Genomic DNA, 25580 nt, shown 5'->3' with positions numbered 1-25580 from the left:
AAGTGGGCTGTAATCCATGAATAAGTCACCTGACTTTTACACTATCATTAAACAGTGACAGTGCTCAGTTCTCATTGCACACAATTAAAAATAATCTCATGTTACACTAATCAAATCTCTGGTAAAGAAACCATAAAGGTACTGAAACACTTGCTTAAATACTCTCATGCATTGTAAAAATACCTGACATCTATAGAACCAGACTTTTCTTATTATCTTATTTTCTTTTCTTATTATCTTATTTTCATATTTTCTTATTCTTTGCTTATTATTATTTAGCTTCATAAGTAATTTGATTAAAAGTCATAACTCACCAGTCAACAATTGAAAGTTTTATTTTCTCACACATTGAGGGAAACTGAAATAAAAAAGCAATGAAAGTAAAAAAACTCATTACTTTTTTTCACCTCTGCAAAGTCAATGCCCTGAGTTCCAAGAAAAAGGCTGGTTACTACAGAAACAAGGGTAAAAAAACTGACCTTGATTTGAAGATAAATAATTTGATTCCATTCTGGATTAGCATTTTTCTCAATGATGTTTGTGCAAACCTGCCAAAGATGAAATCAAATATATAACAGAACAACATCAAAGATAAAACAGAAAAAAAAAACATTTACTAGCTATGATTTAGCACACATCATCATCTGATTGGAAAAATTAGGGGTGAATCCTTAGTAAGTGAATCCTGGATTAAAGCTGCAATGAGCCATTGATGCTCAATGAGTTTTCCACTGATAAGTGCAGTTAGAGTAATCTGCATATGCAGCATGAATGACTTTCAGAGGAAAAGAAAATATTGAAACAGTGTTTAAATATGAGATTTGGGTTATCCTGTTTTTTTTCACTAGCGACAAATAAATGAAATTATTAAAGCTTGTTAATTCCACAAGCCACAATTTATTCTGCTTTTATCACTGCAGAGAAATGAGATGAAGGAATTACTTTAATCCAACTTTCTTTATGGAGATTTTACGGTAGATGAAGAATATATCATAGGGGAGAGGTTGCATTATTTGCTGGTCATGTCTTGTTAAGATCTTTTACACTACAGGGTGTGGTAACCTGACTATGCAGCATACTAAATGACTGACAAAAAATTTACTAGTAATGAATATAAGTTGCGCAATTGTGCTCCAGATCAAATTTGGCATTCTAAGGAACACATCATTTTTTAAATCTACAAATGCAGTTAATCTGTACAGAATGATCTGTATCACCAAATACTAAAAGCAATCAGGAACAATAGGCAGGCAAGCAATCTGGCATATGCCAGTTCTAGTCTTTAGTCATACATTCCTTTCATTAGTCATCAGTTTTACACCCTTTCTATTGTACCTTGAAATTTGTAATTTTACAAAGTTAACTTTATTTTTTTTCATTTTTTAAATTTCCATATTTCCAGTAAACTTAAAAATTCATGTTTGCTTATGAAACCTGTTCTCAAGACAACAATTAGAATTCAAAGGTACAGATATTTAATAAATTACCTTTTTCCCAGCAAAAGAAACTTCTACAAATGGATCTACCAGGTTTTTCTTGTCTGCTTCTCCTCCAAATATTTCCTTGACAGTTTGTGCAAAAGCATCATCCACTGGAGAGGTGTCAAAGATTAAATTAAGGTTGTTGTTTTATTATTATTTATTATTATTATTATTATTACTATTATTATTCCTAAATAATAAATTGCCCATTGCAATCTTACCAAAATCAGCTCACAGATCTAGGAAGGATAAAGTCTAACCTGATAAACAAAATTCAGAAGTGTTGCAGGTAAAAACTGAGAATTTTGGCATAGGAGCAATTTTAAGAATATAGATTTTTCAACCATCATAAGAAGTGCTGATGTGCTCCTGAATTTAAAGGCATCACTGTATTTGAGAAACATTATACATGTATTTGAGGACATTGCTATTTGGCAACATGCTAGTAAGGGATAAAAAGTCACCTATATTCTATTCTGAGCAGCTAACACAAATAACTATTTCTAACAGTATGCAAACACCAATGGACAAGTAGGGAGAAGCTGCATACTTTGTGGAATGTCCTCAGCTCTGTAGATTTTGAGAAGGAAAGTGACCCATCGAAGTGCAGTCCCAGCTGGTAATAAAAGATTGCTCTCCACATCATCACTTTCATTATCTCTATCCCTTTTTTCAACCTGTTGGGGGACACAGTTGTAGACAAAAAAGACAAGGCAATGTACAGAATTAGAATTAAGGTAATTAACTAAACTGTTGATTAGCTAAAGACTGGTGTCAGTTTCATGATGAAGAATGAGACTGTATCAAATTATCAAGCCACAAAAATTTAATTCTAGCTAAACTATTTTACTTTCAGTTTTATCTCTAAAGTACCCAATTGCAGGAGCCCACTATAATCACACTTTCAAAATCACCATCATCAGACAATGATGATTTTGGCACATGTAAAATGCCAACTTCATGCAAATTTCACACTCATCTCATGAGAAGGCATTTATTAGAATAAGGAAAAGCTTACAAGTCTGATATAACTTACTGCTTCCTCATTTAAAAATAAACACACCACAAACAACTAGACATATCCTTGTGATTTCAAGAAGTGTGAGAACAGCAGAGAGGAACAGTTAATATGAAACTAAAAGGCAATCTGCCACGGTTCTGAGAACCACATTATATTCAGCTAAGGAGAACAGTATGCAAAAATATCAGACAGGAAGAAAAGAAAAAATACAGGCAATGGTCTGGTAAGTGAAGCATTACAAGAAAAAATCACCTGTTTTCACCTTGACTGAACAGCAGACAGGAAGGATTGGATGGTTTAAACTACCTGCTGCTTTCATCTGCATCAAATTACTTGTGCCTGACTTGTAATTACTGAGGGGTCTGATCTTCACCAGGAAAATTTGGGTAGTACTCTGGTTTCTCTATGGGCTTGTCTATGTTTTGCAGTAGTGGAGACATCCCTGACTTAGTCCTGGAACTGGTATCAGTGACTGTGCCTGCTTAGCTAAGCTAAGGAGAGTTACACATCAGCTTGCACACAAAGCCAGGCTAACACATCTCTGCTTCCAGTACGTGAAGGAGCATCCACAAATGGTGGAGGTTGCTTAAGTGAGCAGAATAACCAAACAAGCTTTGAGTTAGCCACTTAGTACAGGATGAGACCACTAGTAGATTCTGTCTTATAAGTACTGCTCACAGAGCAAATTATACAGTATTAAAACAATGTTGGGGGGACATAAATAAGTATCTGTGGGATGGAGAGTGGAAGAAAAAAATTTAAATTAAACTTACTGGTGGCTCATCTCCAGTTCCCAGGACAAACATGCTGACTTTCATATAGCCTTTGGCTCCTGAATTTGTATCTTCAGGATCACTCAGCAAAAGCCATTTTCTCATGACTGCATGGCCTGAAATAAAACAAATATCACCACTGTCCCCAGTAATGTCCATTACAAAATGGCAGACATCATATAAGCAGTGAGCTATTTCAAAAGTATGCTTTATCCTAAATTGCACTAATTATTTAACAAAATAATCCTGTCCTAGACAGGTCTCAATAGAGTCATCCAAAACAAGAAACCTGGTGTTAAACTATTTTGGCATACTAGTTCAGGGACATAGTTATCAAATGTTTTTGCATTTTTCAAATTTTAGGTCTTTGATAAAAAAGAGGCTTGTACTTCATTGTGAATTCACTGAAAAGAGTTATATATTGTTGGATATTTGGAAGTTAATACTTAAAGCAGCTAACTTAAATAACTTTACATTAAGTTTCTTCTCTTACTTTAGAAATTCAATGAAATGTTTCAACTTGTAGTTTCAAGGAAAGAAGTTCTGAAGTAACCATTACTTACCAGGCTCATCATAAACATAGCCAATGTCAATCTGAAATAAAGATCAAAGGCATTACCTCTGAAGAAATACCAAAACAGAAAAATGGTGGGGCAACTCCCCCCATGTTTTTCATGGGCAGTACTACATTGTTCTCTTGTCACAAACGCAAGACAGTTTACATAGAATATTACTAGGAGGAGAAAGAGAAAACATCTTACACTGAAAAATGAGGGATTTCAAAGGGATAGAGCAGCCAAGAACAAAATGCAAGAAAAGATAATACATGTAGTTATTTTCTTATATTCTTGGATCCCCAGCTTTTTCATTTACCAGAGACATAAGATGGGGCTGGCTTACTGCTTCTTGAATTCCCTACACTCATTCATTATTTTGTGTTCAGACAGGCTTATCAGAACACTTTTGCTCCTTCTTCCTGCTCAACATTTCATCCTTCAGTTCCAGAAGTGAAATTTGGTTGTTTTTTTTTTTTTCAATTAATAATTTCCTTTTCTTTATTAAGAATTATGAGTGTTTCTCTTCCCAGTGTGTCAAATCTGGACAAGATTGCCTCATTCATTGGATCAGATTTGAAACATGTTCAGGAATGTAAGTATGTTTGCTCATGGCACTTGGGGCCAGTATTCCTTGCAGGTGAAGTCTGAAAGAGTGATTTTCTAGACAGAATTACCCTGTTGGAATGTGTGCCTGCAGGGGCAGAAAGCAGCTGAGTGACGTGCTGTCACCTGCTTAGTGAATAATCAATCTTCCACACAGCAATACACCACATTTCATCACTAGAAATCACAAAGAAGATAAGAAGTGAAATGCAAAAAGCAATCAGCTTTGAGGCAGAAAGTGTTTAATCTAGAAAAGAGCACTCTTCCCTCTTTGCATATTTTTGTAAAAAGCTGGTCTAGAGACCTCTTGAATTTATGCAGTACTAAATAAGCAAGCAGAAAAGACAGCCAGTAGTGATACTGAAAGTGTTGTAACAGCTGATCCTGGTAGCCATTACAAGGGAATTACATGGGAATTACATTACATGGGAATTCTTGGCAGGCAGATGTCTACTTCCCAGAGTTGACAATAACATATCCAAATAAAGACCATCTCACTAATATCATCAAAACCATAGAAATTACTCTAACTAAATGAATTTTCCACCATTGTTTTTGCTTAACTTCGGACCGAAGGAAGACCTCACCACATTATTTGAGAACATGTATCTTTATGCCACCATACATACCACTATTCTGCCTATTAGCTAGCTAATAAAATTATCTCTTCAAACCCTACCTCACATCAAATAATCACCTGACCACAAAAGAAGAAAAAGTTACCTGGATGCAAATTGGAGAACTTGGTATATAAACCACACAATTTTTTTTAAACAATAATCTTCTACTCAAATAAAAAAACCTGTTTATTAGTGCTTTGGGTAAATGGTCTCTAGCTTGAGAAGCAAGACATCATCAGGTAATTCTTTGACCCCATGAAAAAGAAGTATAAATGTAAACATTTAAAATACTTAAAATATTTCTCTCATTTTATTTAATTTAGTCCCGATATGGATCTTTCTTCATACCCACCTTAAATTCACCCATCAGACAGTCTGCTCGTAGAGAGTGAGAATCATACACCTAAAAAGACAGAGAAGCATGAAACAGGAATGTTCCTAAACAACCTGGGAAATGGCCAGAGGATGCTACAGGTATCCAGCAGCCTTGTGAATATGCACTGGTTTTTCTTACCCGAATGCTAACAGTTTCATCGAGCAGCTCTAAAGGAGTCATGTGGACATTGTAGAAAAATATCTGTCAAGGTAAAAATAATAGGAATAAGCAAAAAACCCTGTCTTAAAGTGATAAGCACATAATTTCTTGAGCATAAAATGCAAAAACATTATTTTAAGAGGCATATGAAGGATGCCTGATCCAGTACTTTCACCCCACCTCCTTGCTGGACATATTATGTGGTAACTTAGTGCAGAATGAAAAATTGAATTTAGTAAATTGACTCAGTACAACACAGACAAGACAGTCACAACTTCCATTTGAGCAAACACTGTCAGCATAACTGTGCTGCAAATTTCCAGCACTTCCCTTCCCTCCTTGCTCTGCACTTCATATTTTTCTCAGGGGAACAACTTCAGAAACTACAAAGTTTATTACCCAGAACATTAAATCCTGGTCTAACCATCTCTGTTGTAGTTGTCAAAGAGGCCTTGTAGGGTTAGTGGTGATAGTGATTTGTATTCCAGTTTTAGACTACTATGGACTGCCAAGGAATCATTTCAATATGAGGTGCAACCGACTTTCTGCCCTCCCTATTTTTTCCATGGCTTCTTAAATTTTGACTGCTACCTACAGCTTATTTCAAGTTTTAAAGTTTTATAAATTCCTTGGTCTTGCCTGTGTATGTTAAACATGCTTGCCATGCAATTCCAAAATCTTCTGAATTTTCCACAAGTGCCCAGATAATGACAGTCATCCTCATTATCTATTACACTTCAGTTTTGCAACATTACTCTTTCAGCTATGGGATCAGTCTCGTGTCCCTTAGGTGGCTTTGAATTCTCTCCTGTATTTCAGTGTGTTTGATGCACAGACCCCCTGTCTGGACAGAGAAATCTAGTTGTGCTTTTATAAATCACGGGTAGCAAGGCAGTGACATCTCCAGATTCTGTGGCACTCCTTTGGCATTGCACTGAGCACTCATCTGCACACACCACAGAGCTCAACAATGATTTCTAATTAATTTTTCTGTGACTTTTATAACCTGAACACAACTATTCAAAGTGATTCTGTCACATGGCCAACTGCACCAAGAAAACATTCCATATGTCTCATATGAAGTTTGACTTCCTTCTAGTTAGTTTTATCTGCTAAGACTGTCAGTGACAGAGATGTGTTTAGTGATGTGAATACATAAAGAAAGGGACTGGGAATGGCATAATGCATAATTACCCATAAATATTAGTAAATTCTTATTAACTGATCATAATGAAGGCTGTATTAACTACTTCTCGACATTTGATAGCATCAACACTTCAGCTAGAGTGCTCTTACACCACTTACCTCATCAAAAAATGGGTTATTTCCTCTTTTGATTCTTGTCCGGTGTGTCTGACCACAAACATGAACTTTGACTACTGGTTTTATGTTATTCCCAGGCAACTGACGACCTTCAATGACTCTAACACGAATCTGAAAAAAATCAAATATTTGTACTGATTTATTCTCTATGTTATTGGTGATCCTGATCACAACAATTCCTTATTATACCACCAAAAATGTTAGCCAACACCTGAAGTAGCTGACAGATATGAACCAGATTTTGCAAGCCTAATTATGACAGTAATTAATTTTACAAGACAAGTTAGGGCTAATTATTTCACAGGAGATTTTTCACTTGCCTTTACAATTTATTTTTGAAGGCGCTATAGTCGTTTGACATCTGTACAACTATACAGCAAATAAGGTTCAACCCTATTTCAGTCAGAACTGTACAAATCAGACATCTGAGTAACATGAACATTTGAGGAATAATTTTGAAATCCTGGCTTTCAAATGAAGTGGCTAATTATCTCTGTGGTGCATTAGATAAGCTGACATTAAATTATGCTCAGGCTGTGTAAAAGCCTGTTATGCTCAGCAGAAAAAGGAAACATGCAATATTTAATAAATCTAGTACCTGAAAATCTTGTGGTTTGTTAGAGAGGATTCTCCGCGTTTTCTTCCCTTTGGTGATGCGTTTAGCCAGCTGGGCTTCCTTTGTGCCACTTGGAACTGTTGGGGTGATACCACCAACTGGACCATCCAACCCATCCTCGTAACCTCCATCATCTTCTCCATCTCATACAGCAAAAAACCAGTGTAATTAATAAATAACAGAACTTGCTGTTGAAGTTACAGGAGTAAGAGTCTGATATCCAAGAGTTCCACTAAAATTCTATTATTAGCTCACATCAACAATGTTTTTGCCAACTTACATTCTTCCAACTCCTTTTGAAAGCTAGTCGTTAAGAACAACTTATATCCTAACCAAACTAAATCTAGACCAGTCTCTCTTCTGGATGCAGAGTGTCTAATACAATTCCCATACATTTTTTTAATCAACCAATTCAAGCAAAGCTGAGCTGTAATCATTCTCCAACTAGTTCACAATTCACCACAAGGGATTCATTTTATTCCAGCTGAATAAACATTGCTTTTGAATGAATCTTGCTGTTTCCCAGCAGCAAGACTAGGCTATAGCACAGCATTGGTTTTTAGTTCAGAATCTTGAATGCACAAATACGTTTAGGGTCGGCCATCCAAAATAAAACTGAATCCTTCACCACAACATTTAAGTGTGGAATAAGTTTTTCAGTAAGGATCTTTGACAGCTCTGAAATCAGCATCCCTCTGTGGAAGACAGTTCTACAGCCACATGACACTATAATACTGAATCATACTCTGAGATTCCAGTATTGCAAAATAGGATCCATAAATATCTAGACCACAAAAGTGATCACTTCCTTATGTTTACAGCTTTTCTTAACTGAGCAGTGACTATGGAAAAATTTAGAGGAAGAAAGAGCTGTGTCTCTGGTGGTTGGCATTAACAGAATGTATTCTAACTTCATAAATTACAGGCTGATGATCACTTTGTATAATGAAGTCCTTCATGGTCCTTGTAAGAGATGTATAAAACCAGAGAGACTGACATGCTAAGTATTTTATAAGCAGAAGACCCCACCCACCTCTCTAATGTCTCTCAAAATGCATTTGCCTGAATGGATCCATGCAGCTAACTGATCACCCTAGCACTTAATTTTTAATTCCTGAAACTGAGCTGTAGCTGTCTCAGGGAAAGTGATTTCATTTCATGGGAAAAAACTGCCATTTTTATTTTATCTGTATGCTATAATTGAAAAAAATTTAAAAGCTATCAAATAATCTCATAAAGGTGAATTTGCATTTTTAGCCTTCAAGTCTCCATTTCTATAAAATTAGTTTGAAATGCAGTAATTTAACACACAACTTTTGTGTTTATATTACTTATCCTTTTGCTCTCCAAGAACACATCTGAGAGAAGTCAGTACAATCAAAATTTCCCTCCAGAAGACTCCTGATTTCAATTTTTTCCTTCTTATGCTACTATCTATCACCAAATAATGGTCAAACTGATTTACTTCTCGAAACTAAATTTACAAAACATTTATTAAACTTCCTTCTTTCTTCACAAACACAGCCTTGATATTAGGCTTATTATTGTCCAATCAACTGCAAAAGTCAGTTATTTCACAGTTCTTTTAAGAGTCTGGAAAAACAGATCTCAAAAAATCTCTCAGCAAAAGCCTGGTCAATATGATATACAGAGAGAATAAAGAATATTCCCTACTGATCATAGTATTTCATTGCCTAGTCAAATATCAACCTAATATAAAACAGTGTCTTCCAAAACTCAATTGTTCTACAAGGGGAAAGAGGTTTAATTAATCAGGAAAATTTTTTCACCAAGCTCCCTGACATTGAAAATAATAGATGGAACGTCTCTGCTTTTTGGTTAGCCCTAGAATTGCTGCAGATAATTGCTGTTTCCTTGAGCATTCAAAAATCTTTCTTTCCTAAACAAAAGCCATTTTGAAAAGTTTTTAAACAAATAGAGAAAATTATGCTAAAATCCATTTTATGTCAGGAAATGCCAATTTTTTTCTTACCTTCTGAATCATCCTTAATTTCTTTGAAATAATATCTAGCAGTCTTGACATGCTTGCTTCCGGTGAACAGCTGCTGAATCACCCTCTTGCCTTACCTTAAACAGCTCCTAGAGCTTTTAAGAAAAATGTTCTGAGAAAAGGATGAAATACCTTCCTGTGCACTGGTCCCTCCTGGATCAGTTGGATTTGCAGGTCCAGCTGGTGGCTCATATCCTACTACCAAATCAATTGTTGCCTATAGAGAAATAGTTTTTTATGTAGCCCACAGTATTCACAACAGTTGATTCAAAGCAGTAAGTTGTTCAAACTCTGTGCATGAACAGTTAACTATTCATGGGCACAACAGTTTTAAAAAGTTTCAGCTACTAGTAAGTTAATAAACTATTATTAAGCTAGAAATACATACAAACAATAAAGATTACACAAATTCAGCAAATGGACTAGGTTCTAAAATAATATCTAAGAAATGGAGTTGCTGTGTTTATATTTAGAAAAATCTGTCACAATACAAGCATGTAAGGTGTTCTACAAATGTTAGCTTTAGTTCTACAATATCCATGGCAGACAAGGTGATATTCTAAATTTGCAGACAGAAAAACAAAGGCAGTAGAGAAATAATACTATCTCATCAACAACTTAACAAGTCTGAACCATAACTAAATTTTCCTATCTGGCTTCTCTAATTGCTCGTTCATATCTCCATCCTGGAAGAAAAACAATACATCATTTTCCATTCTAATTATAGAATTGTCCTTTTTCTGCTTGACTGTGGTTTTGGATTATTGAACAAACCATTATTTTTACTAGTTGCCAGAGTAACATGAGGAGTCAGCAAAAAAAGCCCAACCCTGTGACCAACTAATCATGATTTTAAACTGCAGCTGCTCAGAGACTGAAATTACTCTTAGAGTCTCTCATGACTGAGTAGGCCAGAATGCAGTATGAAGTGCCTTAGCAGCTACACTGCACAAACACAGTAAGGTCCCAGGTTCCAAAACCTACTTAATTAATAACTAAGTTAATAACCATTGAAATCTAAACATGTGCTAAATCAAGTTAAGCAAGTTCTTGTGTAACTTTCTGAAGGGAGCTGGCAGTGAACATGTACTTGATCATGTGCTTTGACATAAGTAGCTGTTACAAAGCATATGGAGAAAAGGTGCATATGAGAACTCTGTCTGGTACTTGGAAAATGCACTTTTTCAACATCAGGCTGATTTCCATGCATACTCTGTGGTCCATAACACATACATACAAATACATAATATGTACAGAGAAAGCAAAATTGTATAGACTTAATTCTTTCTGGTTATAAATTTCCTTTGTCTGGAGCTTTTGCTAGACATTTCCAAGAATTAAATTGTTATTAGCCCTGCTGGAGCATTTTGATCAAGAATACAGTAAAATAAGAAGATGTAAGTCACTCACTCCAGTTTCTTGTCCCCTTTCATTCAGTAGAGGTATGAGTTTGAAGGGAAAAGATCTGCTTTGGTTACCTACAAGATCTTTAAGTGCTACAGATGCACTGCCGATTAATCTGAAATTAAATAAAAATCATTATTAGAATGCAAATATACATCAAATAGGGGTTACCATTTTTCTTTTGCTAGCATCTGTTAGACAACCAAGTAACTCTAGCCATTACTTGAAAACTCAAAGCACAACAAAAGACCATTGCAAATGTAATGTAATGATTGCATACTGCTAATTTTTAATTTCTGTTTCATTATACTCAAATGTGTTGGTGTTCTTTAGTGAACATAAACTAGGTACAACAGCTGTTGTACTACACAAAACAGACACAAAACCAGACACAACCACGTCTTTGTAATGAAAACAGTGAAACAGAACAAATGCAATCAACGTGCTTACTAGAGAATCACAAAATTAATCTTCTTGCACATATTCTGTATTTTGGAACAAGTTAATCTTCTCACTTCTAAATTCTCAGAATGTTTATAATGGTTCTAGAGCAGTCTACCAAAGGAACAAATGCAATCAACGTGCTTACTAGAGAATCACAAAATTAATCTTCTTGCACATATTCTGTATTTTGGAACAGGTTAATCTTCTCACTTCTAAATTCTCAGAATGTTTATAATGGTTCTAGAGCAGTCTACCAAAGGAAGGTTTCAGAGGGATCTGACATGGATGGACTCTTCTGAGTCTACTTCTGCCTACTTTGGGACTACATCTGTCATGCCCACCCTCTCCCAGAAAGATGAAAATTGCATGTACTTTTAGCCCAAGAGACTACTTTTAGGGCAAAATTTCTTAGTGTGGTACTAGTCTCATGATACCTGGCACTGTATTTCATTCCCATAGCATGTACTAGCAGTTTACTCCCATACTGAAGTGGATTACAGGAATAACTGAGATTTTTTTTCAATTAAAAAAAAACAAGATAATTTTACCCTGTAAATATTTCAAAGATCATGTGTCACAAATAAAATACCAGCTTTGCTGCCAAAGTGAAAAAAAAAAAGATCTGTACACAAAGAACCTAACTGAGGTCCCCTGAAGTTACAGAGCTTTTTCATGGAGCAGCTAAGGATGAAAGGGTATTTTTTCACGTTGAGCAAGAACACTATCATAGATACTCTTGCATACTGTGTTACGAGAACACAAATTAATTTTTTGCAAAGTACATTAGGATACCTACATATAAAACATCAATTTCCTCCAAATAAACCTTCTGGATTTTACACATCACGACTTCTGTTCAGCTGCAGAAACTTACATATTTTGAGGTGCCATAGAAGGGAAAAAAAAGAGAAAGAAAGTATTTTCCTATACACATTTGTAGAAAATTTATATAGACTTGACCTTTTGATTTGATATAAGCTTACTGGAGCTTATGGAGTGACTTCAAAAGAATTCAGAAGCCACCCAAAGTAATCTCAAATCAGCAGGATGAATGTTTCAGCAACCACACCCTCCCATCTGGTGACATTAACTCAAGAATTGCCATTCACCTGTAGTGCTTTTCAAATTTTGCACTGTACATTTCCATTTCTACATCCTCATCTGCCCTGCACAAATGATAACTGCACATCTGAATGCCTAGTAACCGTTTTTAAAATAGTGATCCCCTTCAGCAGACTGAAGAGGGAATCAGTTACATAGACTTGCTTGCAACCAGCTGCCTCTATACATTGCCTCTCTATCTACATGCCTTCATTTGCCCCTCTTTTAGCAGGCTGGGCAACAACAGTCTCCAGTCTTTTTCCACTCTAACAAGACTGAGAAATTTAATATACAATCTATAAACTCTCTTCGTCTACTTCTAGACTTTAGCCAAATTTTAAGCTTTGGGCACTATTCTGCCTTTCCAAAAGTTGTCCTGTTCACTGGATTTGGGATGTTTCACCTCTCCCTTATCAGAAGCACAGAACCGATGAGGCTGGAAGGAATCACTCATGATCATCTAGTCCAGTGCCTCTGCTCAAGCTTAGTCAGCTAGAACAGGTTACCCATGACCATGTCCAGTCTGGTTTTGATCATAAGCTACTCAACAACTGAAGTAATACATTCCAAAGTAACAAGGAATGCCTCAAAGTCATCCTAGGTTTCATCTTTGTCACTTTTGTACAAGTCTTACGAGAAAGCCTTTTTTCTGACATGGTTCTCTAAGGTCTCTAATCTTTGGGCTAAGTCAGCTACATCAGACCTCAGGAGCTGTTGGGAGATCATGTCCATCAGCAGTTCATTGATGTTTAGTGCTTTGCTGCAAGGTCTGCTCCCTCTGACAGGTAACGAGACCCCAGTTCTCTGCATGGCTACTGTGAAGTTGTTGGGCTCCTCCGAACTCTTAAGACTTTTTACGTTCAGTCAGGATTGCATGTGACCTCCATCTGAAGCCATGACTTACAAGATGACAAGGACTCCCTTCCTTCCAGCAGAAAAGACTTTCTACCACTTGTTCATCATCAAAGGACACTGTTCTTTGCTGCACCTATTCCAGCTTTCTTCCTCTTGCCTAAGCAGATCAACATTTGCCCATTTAATTCCAGGTCACACTAGTCTCTTGACACCATCGAATGGGACAGCTTCTGCTACTGGAATAGCTTAATGCATCCTCTGACCCTTTGTTCATCAGCTGTTTTAGTAGAAGACCAAAACAAATTAGTATTGTTTCTTAAATGTTTCAGTACCTCTTTGGCCATCCCTAAGACTTCCACAGGTATAATGCCCAATCTGTCAGGTCTCTTAAACTTCTCAAGCTTTGCAGGAGTAAAGCAAAAACCCTGTTCTGCAACCAGTTTAAACATTCTGATCTACCACTGGAGATGACACAAAAAATTAATGCAAAATCCCTATTTAGAAGCTGATTTTGAACCTTACCAGGCCTACAACAGCTTCCCCACAGTGAGCAAAGGAAAATACCTAGTTTATAAGCATGAAATCAATGAACTACTGATGATCAACTACTTAACACTGAGTTGCATTTGTGCCAAATCTAATTAATCCGTTAGTGCTGTGGTTAGCACTTCCTGTTAGCTGCCTAAATAACCAAGTGAAGTGAAACTTCACACCCATGTCTGGATAAGGAACTAACTCACAGTACCAACCATTTTATTATTCCTCTTGGTTTGAAGGTAGCAATATACACTAAATTCTTTAGCCTGTCATGTTCTCTAGCTGCTTACATGCTACTTCTACTGGAAGCCCCAAGGTTTAAATTACTAAAGAATCAAGCATTTAAATTCTTTTCACCTATTTTTTAGGGTATATTTTGGCAGAGGTTTATATTTATTATTCTCATCAGCAACTTGATTCTATGCTGCAGTTACAATTACTGTACTCAACCTTTCTTTCTCAGTGTGTGTGTTTCATTACAGAGTATGCCACAAGACCCAACACCCACCCTCTGATATTCCTGCTATGTTTAATTATTTCGATCAAGAAAAACCTCTATTTTATCTTTACTTATTTGATAATACGCTTTGCAAGAACAAACTTTAGTAAAGAAACAATTTTCTTCCTTGTTTTGAACAAGGAAGGAGAGCCCAAAACTGAATCTTAAACTGTCTGGATCTTGCATACAGTGGATGCAAGGAAATCCTGCAACTATGTACAGTCACACTGATGTGGAAAAGAATCCACACAAAAGGGTACAGCTGTAGGAGGATTTAAACAATCTAGAAATTATTCAACGATGAGAAATCCTTAGTAATGACTAAGTCATTTGCTGCAGTGCTCATTTGTAGCTGCATTTTTCTGTTAGAGCAAAGGGTGTGCCCAATCTGTTTTTCCTGTCTCACTAGGTTACCAACTACACAAAGGACATGGGCAAACACATAATCCCTGCTCATTCTCTTAACTTCACAGGGACAACTGACTTTGCTGTGAGGTCTTTGGGACTTTTTAACTGCAGAAAGATTTGTGTTCTGAGAATTTGAAATCTTTCTACTAACAGTATTAGATGTAATAGAAAACAGATGTGTTCTCTTTTCAAACATCTTTATGCCAGAAAATCTAACTAAGCATGAATCATACGAGTCCTCTGGTTTATTCCTATGATGTTCTGTCTGTATACAGTGGTTTGCTTTATTTATCTTTTCCAATTACTGTGACTTTTCTCCATGAAGAGCACTCATTAACCTATCTGCAAAAGTTTAGTGATCCTGTAAATGAAGCAGTAAATTTTCCCTCCTGGAAAACAAAGAAATGGAAAAATATCCAAATGTTCTTTCAGGCTTAATTTACAGAAACATGCCAAAGCAATGAGTTCAGTGCCTTGGCACAGTGCAAAAGCAGAATAACATCCACTGTACTCCTCCTCCAGGCATGTTTAAAAACAGACTGGATGAACAGTTATATCAGCTTTTAGGAACAGGAAAAAATCATGTCTTATACTGCAATCTTCTGCTCTGTTGCTCCACAGGTTCTGTAACTAGTCAGGACTAAGAGAGCATGGACCAGAGTGTTCTGGCCAGGAGCTCTGTGAGTGAGCAGCCACAGAGGGAGGCTGGCCTGAGAACCACAGGGCTCTGCTCTGGCTATAGACAGACAGTAGCAGAACATTGAGACCATATTATTTTCAATGTCAGGGAGCTTGGTGAAAAAATTTTCCTGATTAATTAAAAGTTGTCACTACTTTGAATGTAACAACAGCAATCCCCACTGCATATTTTCCTCCAGAGGAAAGAAAATAGAGCCAAAGACATGGTGTAGGTTCTTCTCATTGCTTGTTCTCAGGCAACAGAGGCCCCTAGACATGCTCTTTACACTCAAAAACTAAATCCAAATTAAATCTAGATTATTAAATAAAATATAAAAAACCATGAATCTCTAAAGGGAAGGGTGTTGACTTCAACTCAAATCCCACCTAGCTTAGACACCTAACACAGCTCCCAAGTTAATGGGTCTACTTGTCAATGTCAGAAGCAAACACTGGGTTTCTTAAACTGTCATTAGAGTAGCTCTCCAAAGTAAGGACCTTAGATAGGCATTGTGCTCCACCTTCCCAATCCTGAACTAGCATGCAGACAAACCATGGGAGTGTTATTTTCACACTCTTCCACTGAGCACCGTTTTGAAATGCTGCAGCACTTCAGACATGTATCTAACTATTGACTTTTTCTTAAGTATTAAAAGAGGATACCATGAAAAGGTAGCAAATCTTTGATATGGTAGTCCTAAATCTCTCTCCAACTCAGGAAATACAATCAGTAGTTCTACAGGAATACAGGTTATGCATACATGCAATTGGTAGGTGAGAAACTTATTCCACATTCCCTCCTCCTTTCATGTACTTTTTCATCTAAATGTGAATGTTCATAAATACCAAATCTCTTCTGTTGTTACAGAGCTTTGTGTCTTTAAAAGAACTACAAGATGCTATTTCCTATTACCATGTTAAAATCAGGATGCCTGCTCATGTGTTTCTCACTTCTCACCCCCTTATCCTGTTTCCCTGCCAATATCCCTTCCAAACTCATCACACATTGCAAATGTGTGGATGTGATTGAGGATCTATTTTCAAAGAGCATTACTTTGAAGGTATTACTCTGGCTTTGGTATGAACAACTTTCTGTGCATAAACCCAAAACCAGGCATTTGCACAAACTGGGGGTTAAGAGTTACAAATATGAGTCTAGATGATATTTTAAAATACAATTTGAAGAAAACCAACCACATGACTGCTTAACTTTGAACCCATGTACAGAGCGAAACATTTTAGGTTCTTCAGACAATCACTTTTCTTTATTTTTTGATGCATTATAAAGTCCATTACAAAATTCTGATTACTGATAAGCTTTCCTATCTCAAGTTTCGAAATCTCCCTAAAATCAGAGGCATGCAATATAATCCTGCCTAACTGACCTGCAGGAATCTCAAGAATGAGAGACCTGAAGGCACTGGCTTGATTCACACTGATTTTATGACAGAGCTGTTAGAGTATTGTAAAAACCAGAATCCATGTGTTAGGAGGAGGCAGAGAGTAGTAAAGAAAAGCTAACAATGGAATTGGGCTACTATGAGTAAACATGAATGTTTGCCTAAGACATGAAATCTGCCATGAAGAAAAGATGACATGATCATACTTCCTTTCAGAACAGCAACAGAGAACACTACTTGGCATCGACAGAAAAGGGAGAGCACAGCAAACAGCAGCTCTCAGTTCCATTTTCCCCCTGTACTTCAGTATTGAAAGTTGTGTTTAATACTGGGGTGGGAGTGGGTAGGGAGAGGGAAAGAAGAACATACTTGTTTTGTCCAATTGTTTCAAAATCCTTCACAATAATTGTTAGGGAAGATGAATTATCCAGAGGAATTCCTTTCAAGTCAAATTCAACAATCTGAACAAAAAAAAAAAAAAAAAGGACCAAACCCAAATTATAATGACAATTTATGTAAAAATTACCAGCAGAGTAGCAGATACAACAAAATTAATCAGGAATAAATTATGCATTTAGCGAGAGACCAAATCCAGCTTACATTTGTGAAAATAAAGTAAAAACGCTCATAGCATGTATTTGATTTGCTAATTACTAGCAACAATAGCAAAATTAAATTGTTTAATAGTGAATCATCATTTCTTTTGCAGTTCCACTTCCTCACATTAACGTACCTATTGTCTTGTCATTCATAACACCTGATATTAATCCTCTCCAATATTGGCTGAACTAAGTTGCTTTTGAATTTAAACAAACATTTGTGTGTTCCCTTTTCTTATAATTCTAATTACAAAATGTAAGAAAAATCTTTAACTTTCATTTATTATTGTGAAAAAAACACTGCCAAGAAAACATTTTCCCCAAGAAAAATGTCCCTGAAGATGCAACATAACACTAGACCTACAAATAAACCATGAGAACTTTCAATACATAATTCCTTTTAATTCTGTATGGTTTTTCCTGGTACATAATAAATTATCCCATTATGTGGCTAATTATCCCATACATGTGGCTAAACAATGGCTGACTATCATTTTGATGGAAAGAAAGTGGGAAAAAAACCAGGCCAAAACTCATCAATTATCCATCTAATTTTACATTAACACATTGCTAATGAGTTGCAATATATGGCACAAGATGAATCCATTCACCTGCATTTACTATCACCTTGACAGAACACATTGCACCAGATCCCCTTTCCAGTAACGTGCTCAGCTGTTGAAACTGACTTAACGACTTTGCAAGCATTGTCTTGAAATGACCAAAGATTTATTTTTAAAAAAATTACCTCATTCCAAACAGGATTGAGTTCATTTTCAATTTTCTTTGTTTTCTTTTTTTCATCTGCAAATACAAACAAAGCGTGATTAATTGGTTTTGCTAAAGCACTACAAAACTATAATGTTTTTTCCTTTCACTTTTCTAAAGAAGGCTTGAACTCAAAACCAAATGTTCCAATTGTTTTTACCTCTTCCAGAAGTTGCACGTTTTACAATCAAGAAGTCCCCTGGGCAATTTTAGTAGTTGAGGCTTCTTATTGTTTTGTTTAAGCACAGCTAGTTGTATTTCCAAAAAGCAAAATAAATATTTAGGTTTTGCAACCTTTTATGACCCTTAGCTTCACCTTCAATAATGATGAAAAAAGACAGACTAAAAGACTTGGAGATATCAAACCAAACAGTAACGTCTAAGTGATAGCAGTAAAGCACTACTTTTGAAAGTAGTAGAGAAAATGTGTTACATATTTACCACATTTGAATTACAAAATATTTTTGAATGTTTAGCTCTGGAATAAAATCACATGGAAAAAATCTTAAGGAGATATGCTTACAGTGTCAGCACTGTCTTGTTTAAATGAGCAAATATTAGAAGAAATATACATGCATGTAAGAGGAAATGCAATCCTTCCTGAAAAAAAGGGCTTCCAGAGGCTATGTAGGTATGTGTTCACTGAACTTACCTAAAAATTAGCCTAAAAATTACAATAATTGCAAATTTTCTTTACTTCATGGTAAAATTTGCACTTGGGCAAGCTACATATCATGAGAATGTGGGATGTGGTGCAAATTAAACATAGCTTGGCATTATTTTTCCTGTTCAGTTACAATATCTAGCTCCAATGGAGGACAAGTCTTTTGACACAAAAGAGTACAGACACACACAGACACAGCTCTTTTTGCATATATTAGTGATAACAAGCATATTTAAGTACAGGGTGTAAAGCAGCGGCTGATCTCCAAAATGCTCAGCCACCACAAGAAGTCCAAGCTTTAGACACACTCCACGTCTTTAAAGACTCCAGTAAAGATAAATGCATTTTTGGTATTTGAAGTTATGACTGTACTTAGCCTGGGAAACAAGAGTAAAGATATGCCAAATGGGCAAGTTCATATACCCACTGGTCAGGCTTGCTGATTGTGGTGGCTGTTTTTATTGGATGAGAGTGGGATGTACTGAAAAAATCAGCCCATGCTGCAAATTACAAGAACTGACTCCCATTTATGTAACAGGAATTGTCTACAATTCATACAGGATATTGACTCACATTGTAGGACAAAGTGCTTTCATAACATACCATACTGTGGCCTGACATTTTGCAGAACAAAGCACTAATTACCAAACTAGTGAGGGAAATTCAACTTTATGCTATCTAATAGGAGACAAAGCATTTTCAAAACTGGGTAACCCAGAATAACTGGGGTTGGGCACTGATATTCCAAGTCCCTCTAGAAGATGGGAGATGAAAAGATGTTTTCACTGCCAGTGAAAAAAAAGGAACAGTTACAGCTGTTTGTAAAAAGGATAGCAAATTACAGACCTGATCCTGATGGACCTAATGGATAAAAGTCCTATGATCCCTGCCTAAGCTAAAATTTAACTGTGAGTCCTGGTTCAAGCAACAGTCAGAACAACTCTTAACGAGGTGCTAAATTGTCCACTCTGAATTATCCATTTTCACAAAAGTAAGATTTATTTTTCCACTAATGTGCATATTCTAGATTACACTGAGAAAAAAAACCTTTTTTGGTTATGCATCTGTGTGAAAGCTGGATGAAAAAACACTGGGAAGCACAGCTTACTTTGGGTTTTAGTTGTAATTTTAGTCAGAGTACAACACTCCCATTCCTCAAGGAAATACTTTGCATATATTCCCGTCTCTTTACTGACTTCCTTTTTATGACACTTTTATCGGTATTTTAATGCACTGGGTAGTGGTGATATTTGTTTTTAAGCTCTTGGCAAAGCTCTTTCTTCTTCCAGTCAAAAACCCCTGTTGCCACGCCGGGTGAGGTGGATTGCTCAGTTATTCCAGGAGCTCACAAAAGTTTCAGCTCCTCAGGCTGTTCTCCTCTGCTGGTAATGATTGCAGCTATAGCAACCAAGACTAAACCACATCAGGATAAATTGTGCAATAGGGTCAGTCACCATTTTTTGTTTGACCCTACCATGAAATAAGAAATTATAGTGGATACAGATAAAACACTCTATACTTGTTTCTTTAAAAACTAACTACTTTAACTGTGGTACTGCAGAAGAAATCACTATTTACCTTATCTTGATGGAGGCACCATACTACCTTATAATATAACATGCTAGTTAATATTCTTGGGTGGGAATGACTGTAATAAGAATTTAATTGCTCAGTGTCCAAAAAAATTAAGATGAGCTGTTTAAACAATAACTGTTCATTATTAAAAATATTACAGTATAGCAAAACACTTAATGTTTCCATCTTAATTTTTTTTTCTATTATAACTAGCAATTTAAATCAACATGAGCAGATGGGGAATAGCAGAAGCCAACATTATCTTTTACAACAGTCCTAAGTCTAAAATTTAAGACAGTATCACATTTCAGTTAACTAAGTATCCCAGAAAACTTCTGTCAAAGGAGAATTAAGATTGCATGATGGCAGCAACTGCAGGATCAAATGGGCAGACCTCCAAAACCCTGAAATTAAATTTAGATAATTTAACTCTCTGCAAAACAGAAAATTTAGATACAGTTTAACTATTTTCTATTGAACTGTTTTCTTCCATACACTGAAATATAAACTAAAATAGTTTTGAAATACTGCAGGCCTGTTGAAAAGCTCTTAGATTAAGCACAAATGGAATCAAGTTGGATTAATCAAATTCAATGCCATTTCACCTCAGTTTTTACTGCATAAAGTGGAATGAGGCAGCCAAAATAAATTATCAAAGCACTAAATATCCTAGCATTGACTGCACATACAAGCAATTGAATTCATTTTTACACAGTGAGACAAGAATCTAACAAACCAAAATGATTACACTGATTTAATCATTATCATTTAGTGCCAGTTTAGCAAATTGCAACAGTTTTTCATGGTAATTTGACCGATGAATTGTCTCATGTTGAGTGAAAAACACAGAATTCTGCAAGAGCAGCATCGAGTTCCAGAGAGCAATATTCGTTTACTCTCAGGGTGTAGTTCTCTTTTAACTGTGAGCTTTTCTTAAAGTAAATAAAGTACCATCCCATTGGACTGGACATAAATGTGTTTAAAAAAAAGGGAAATGCTTGCAAAAAACTCCTCTGCTATATTAGAACTAAAACAGCTGCCTATTTCCTCCTAATATGCAGCTAATATATATCACTGTAACAATTACATTAACTGCCTATTCGGTAGCCAGCTTAGTTAAAAAAATTGGATTAAATCTATTCTATTCATAGATGAAACCATATTGACTTACATGTCTTAACATATAAAACATTTGTAGTCCTTTGATACTAACAGTTGCAGGATCATGAGTTTTTCTTCACAGCATGTCTGTAAAGGTCTGAGACTGAAAGACTGTGTTTCCATGGGAGGATTAAATTTACTGAACCTGACATCAACAAAGGCCCTGTAAATCAAAATTTGACCAAATACTGTTCTAATGAAATGCCAACTTCCACAGCAATCTTCTGTCAAATGAGTGCTGCTCACTAAGACTTCACCAAGAATACTCCAGAGTCAAACAAGAACATTAAAATGTCCTGCAGGACCATGGTCATAGTCCTGCAAATGCTTAAGTTTTTCCCAGTCTAGAATATGCACTCCCAAATGTGCTTTTTATGTCCCCCAGGATTTACACTGGGTAGGGACTAAAGTTAAAGATTAATGCCCTTTGACATATTCTTCCCAAAATAAGATTGGTTTCCTATCTCTACACACCAACAGGGTGAGGGGGAAACCAGCAGTGTATATAAAAAAACATCTATAAACATCAACAGCTAGAAGTCAAACATATTTCAGATATGACTCTGTCCTTGCACTTGGTAGCAGGCACTCCACTTGCAAATTAAATCAGAGCTGCTTAATAGCTGGTAAAAGCCTGGTATTTTCTGTCCCACTTGAATCACTCTGGACAGGAAGCAAAAAATCAGACTGTTGGTATGTAGTAAAATCACATAAACAGAAGTGGCAGGATAATGAGAAAATAAATATCCCACTAAAAACCTGTCATAATTATGAAGCTGGCACTGGTTAAGCATATTTGGGAACATTAAAAATCCCAATTCTAGTACATAAAGCATAAATATGAATTCATTCCTTTAATGTCTGTTGGCCAATTCCTGTGTTTGGATAACTGAAGGACTGAAAAACAAATCAAGCAATAAAGAAAAAAAACCTATAACTTCTATTTACTAGGTAGAAGTGAACTCCATTAGAGCACACAGAAGAAAAGTTTACAAGGAGGGGAATAAACAGACACTTAAGCATAAAGAAGGGAAGGCATAAACCAGCTCTGGAGTCTGAGAACTGCAGGAACAGAGGCAACACAGAAAGGCAAAACTGGCAGGAAAGCAAAGAGACAAGGAACTGGAAAGAGAAAATGGATACTCAAGAAGTAGAAGAATGTGAAACAAACCAGAGAAATGACAGTATATTCACTATTTTCAGGGCAAGTAAAATCATATTTTAAGTATTATGAAGTTTCAAAAGCTACTGAGACAGGCTCTGCCACTTGTTTTAACTCAGGGTGGTTAAAAAAAAAAGGACAAACCTTGAAAAAAAGTAGGAAACTTAAAGGAAATGGAATGATTTCACATATTTCTGATGCTGAAATAAATGCATCTGCAAACTTGTTATTTTGAAAGTTAAGATTCTGTATGTGCAGTGCCTTGTCCTTTTTTAGCCTACAGCTGTCCTGATTTCAGATTTGGTTTCTAAAGGTGACAAACTCCTGCAAGGATTTTTCACACTTTAAAATACCATTTGGATTTCAGTGCACAGTTAGGAAACCAGGTCACTGGGAGATAAGATGCCTGTTTGTCACAGTTTGGTTTGATATATTACATGATCCAAAATTGCTTAAAGGTTTTGGCACCTTAAAAATAAATCAATACTAGAAATCAAGTTCCTCTAGTCTAGCCAAGTAATGTTGGCAACAGGTAAAGTATATCTAAAACATACTTAACTTTACATATAAATGCTTTATAACAGTCTTCTCCTTCTCCTATATATAACTGATGAGCAATGAAATTGGAAAAATACAGTTTCCTTTCAAAATCTTGTAATTAGATAATCTCAATAGGCAAAATTTTGATGTGCAATTCTCTTTGTGAAAAATAACCAAACCAACAAAAACCACCAACAACCAAAAAAAACCCAAACCAAACTAAAACAAAATCAAATACCTTCCAAAACAGTACTACTGTTTTTCAGTATACTACTTGTAAGAACAATAAATCACATTTGTATTGTATGTATGTGACAGTGAGCAGTGCCTGTTCAAAGTAATCAAGACAGGAATGATTTTTCAGATGGAAAACAAGGTAATCTTCAATATCAGAATTAAAAGTACGTTCATTCACAGAATTAGAATTGTTTTTACAGCAACAGGTTAATCCTTTGGAAAAGCTTGTAAAATGTGGCTCCTGATACAGAAGCACAGCTGCTCAGAACAGATCAAGGTGCTCCACCCAGTTCAAACTTCATTCAGGTAAACTCCTGTCTCTAATTAAAAAGTCTCCCCTAAAATTACATCAGATGTAATTCCAGGAAAACATGATTTCCCAGATTTTCAGATACTTACAAAGGGCACTAGCTTTTACAAAACTTCTTCCCTGGCTACATTTATGACAGTTGTGCTTACCTTTAAAAATAACAGAAACGATAGGATCTGGTTTCCCAAACTTGGTTTTAGGGATATTGGTAGCAGATTCCACAATCACCCGAAGCATTGTTTCCCTCTTCCCTAAATGCTGATTACTACCGAAGGAATTAAATCTTCAGTTTCACAGTCCTTAACTTCTGGACTGAAATGCTAGCAGGAAGAGGAGGCAGGGAATTACTGGTTTACAGCAAAGGAGGTCTATGGGTGGATCTATGACGGACGAGCTGCTCAAAGCTCTGGGAAAAAACCAGTCCTGTAAATTGACACCAGGTTCTGTCGTGCTGCACAGACAGAGCTCTCGCTAGTGAAATCCCGTAACGGGATCCTGTTTAATCCTGCAAAAACTTTCTTGTTGCTGCTTTTATTCTTAAACTGCGTGATAAATCTCTCGTCAGAAACCAAGGCTAGAATAAGCAGCATGAACATTAAGCACGACTCTAGAACTCGATGTAAACCGCATCTGCCTCTCCGTATACCAAGGTATGAAATTCCACAATGGCTTATATTTTCCCCCCAAATTTTTAGAACTTCATTCTTCGCAAATGCTTTTGGCTTGTCTCCGCGCCAGCCTAGTCAGAAACTGGCGATGATCCCAAAAAAAGTGCGAGTCCTCCCCCTCCTGTTGTATTCTGGAACAACACTGCGGCTTTCCTCGTGGAACATCCTGGATATAGTAGATTTATAGTAGAATTATTGAAATACGTGTCCATAACTAAAAATTTAAAACTATTAAGGAAATGCGTGCAAAAAAGAAATTAAAAGTGACAAGACTCTCTGTACAGTTTGGAGGCATATGAATGTTTTGTCTTAAACACGTGCACAAACACTGCGGTAACATGACCTAGGTAACATTTACATGACAAGCACAGGAGCTTTGAGCTCCCCCGTGCTCAGCCTTAGTTTTTCTCAGCTGTGAACAGAGGTAAAAACCCGAGAGGTTCCCTCTGCCGCTGCCACGCGTGTCCCCAAGGAGAGAGGAGAGGGGAAGTCAGCAAGAGGCAGCAAAAGGAGTCACAAGTGAGCGCGGTTCAGCCTAGTTTTTACACGGTCACACGAGACCTAGCTTACTTTGTAATTTCTAAAATTATTAGATTTGGGGTAGACGGAGAGGATTTCTGGAGAAGAAAAACCCCACATGTTCAGGGAGGAACGAGGACACAGACACGTAAGAGACACCACTGAGCGGGCCCTGCGGGCTCCACCCGAGCCCCACGGCGCCCCCTGCACCCTCCGGCAGCCCGCGGCTGCTGGCCCAGCACCGCCGCGCCTGGGGGCCCCGGGTAGGGACGGCACCGCCTGGGCGGTGACACGAGGAGGCGGCGACACGAGGGGACACCGCCCGTGCCGCCACCGCCCGCGGGCACCATCCGGAAACCCCGGAAGTGACGGCCCGGAGCCGCGGGATTCAAACTCCCGGAAGCGGCACGGGCCGGGGCCGGACGGAGCTGCCGCCGAGCCGTGCCCCCGCACCGGGCCGTGCCCCCGCACCGTGACTCGCGGCCCCTCTGAGCCCCGCGGGAGCCGGGAA

At 36.9% G+C, this 25580-nt stretch overlaps 1 protein-coding gene across 1 annotated transcript in view; it reads right to left on the bottom strand.

The window, feature by feature from the left end:
- Nucleotides 1-24148, bottom strand: part of MYOF (myoferlin) — a 61100-nt gene extending 36952 nt beyond the window's left edge. Inside the window, exons 1-15 of the mRNA XM_054515647.1 lie at nucleotides 24032-24148; nucleotides 18214-18269; nucleotides 17236-17327; nucleotides 10951-11059; nucleotides 9673-9757; nucleotides 7512-7672; nucleotides 6896-7024; nucleotides 5570-5632; nucleotides 5408-5458; nucleotides 3839-3869; nucleotides 3276-3391; nucleotides 2032-2158; nucleotides 1488-1591; nucleotides 480-548; nucleotides 315-358 (exon numbers count right to left, since the gene is read on the bottom strand). Coding sequence (XP_054371622.1) covers nucleotides 315-358; nucleotides 480-548; nucleotides 1488-1591; nucleotides 2032-2158; nucleotides 3276-3391; nucleotides 3839-3869; nucleotides 5408-5458; nucleotides 5570-5632; nucleotides 6896-7024; nucleotides 7512-7672; nucleotides 9673-9757; nucleotides 10951-11059; nucleotides 17236-17327; nucleotides 18214-18269; nucleotides 24032-24119 — 1325 coding nt within the window. The 5' untranslated portion in view covers nucleotides 24120-24148. The remainder of the gene's footprint in view (nucleotides 1-314; nucleotides 359-479; nucleotides 549-1487; nucleotides 1592-2031; nucleotides 2159-3275; nucleotides 3392-3838; nucleotides 3870-5407; nucleotides 5459-5569; nucleotides 5633-6895; nucleotides 7025-7511; nucleotides 7673-9672; nucleotides 9758-10950; nucleotides 11060-17235; nucleotides 17328-18213; nucleotides 18270-24031) is intronic.
- Between the last annotated feature and the right edge of the window lie 1432 nt (nucleotides 24149-25580).

Source organism: Molothrus ater, chromosome 8 (genome assembly GCF_012460135.2).
Source record: "Molothrus ater isolate BHLD 08-10-18 breed brown headed cowbird chromosome 8, BPBGC_Mater_1.1, whole genome shotgun sequence".
Taxonomy (NCBI): Eukaryota; Metazoa; Chordata; class Aves; order Passeriformes; family Icteridae; genus Molothrus; species Molothrus ater.
This window is presented reverse-complemented; position numbering and strand designations above follow the sequence as displayed.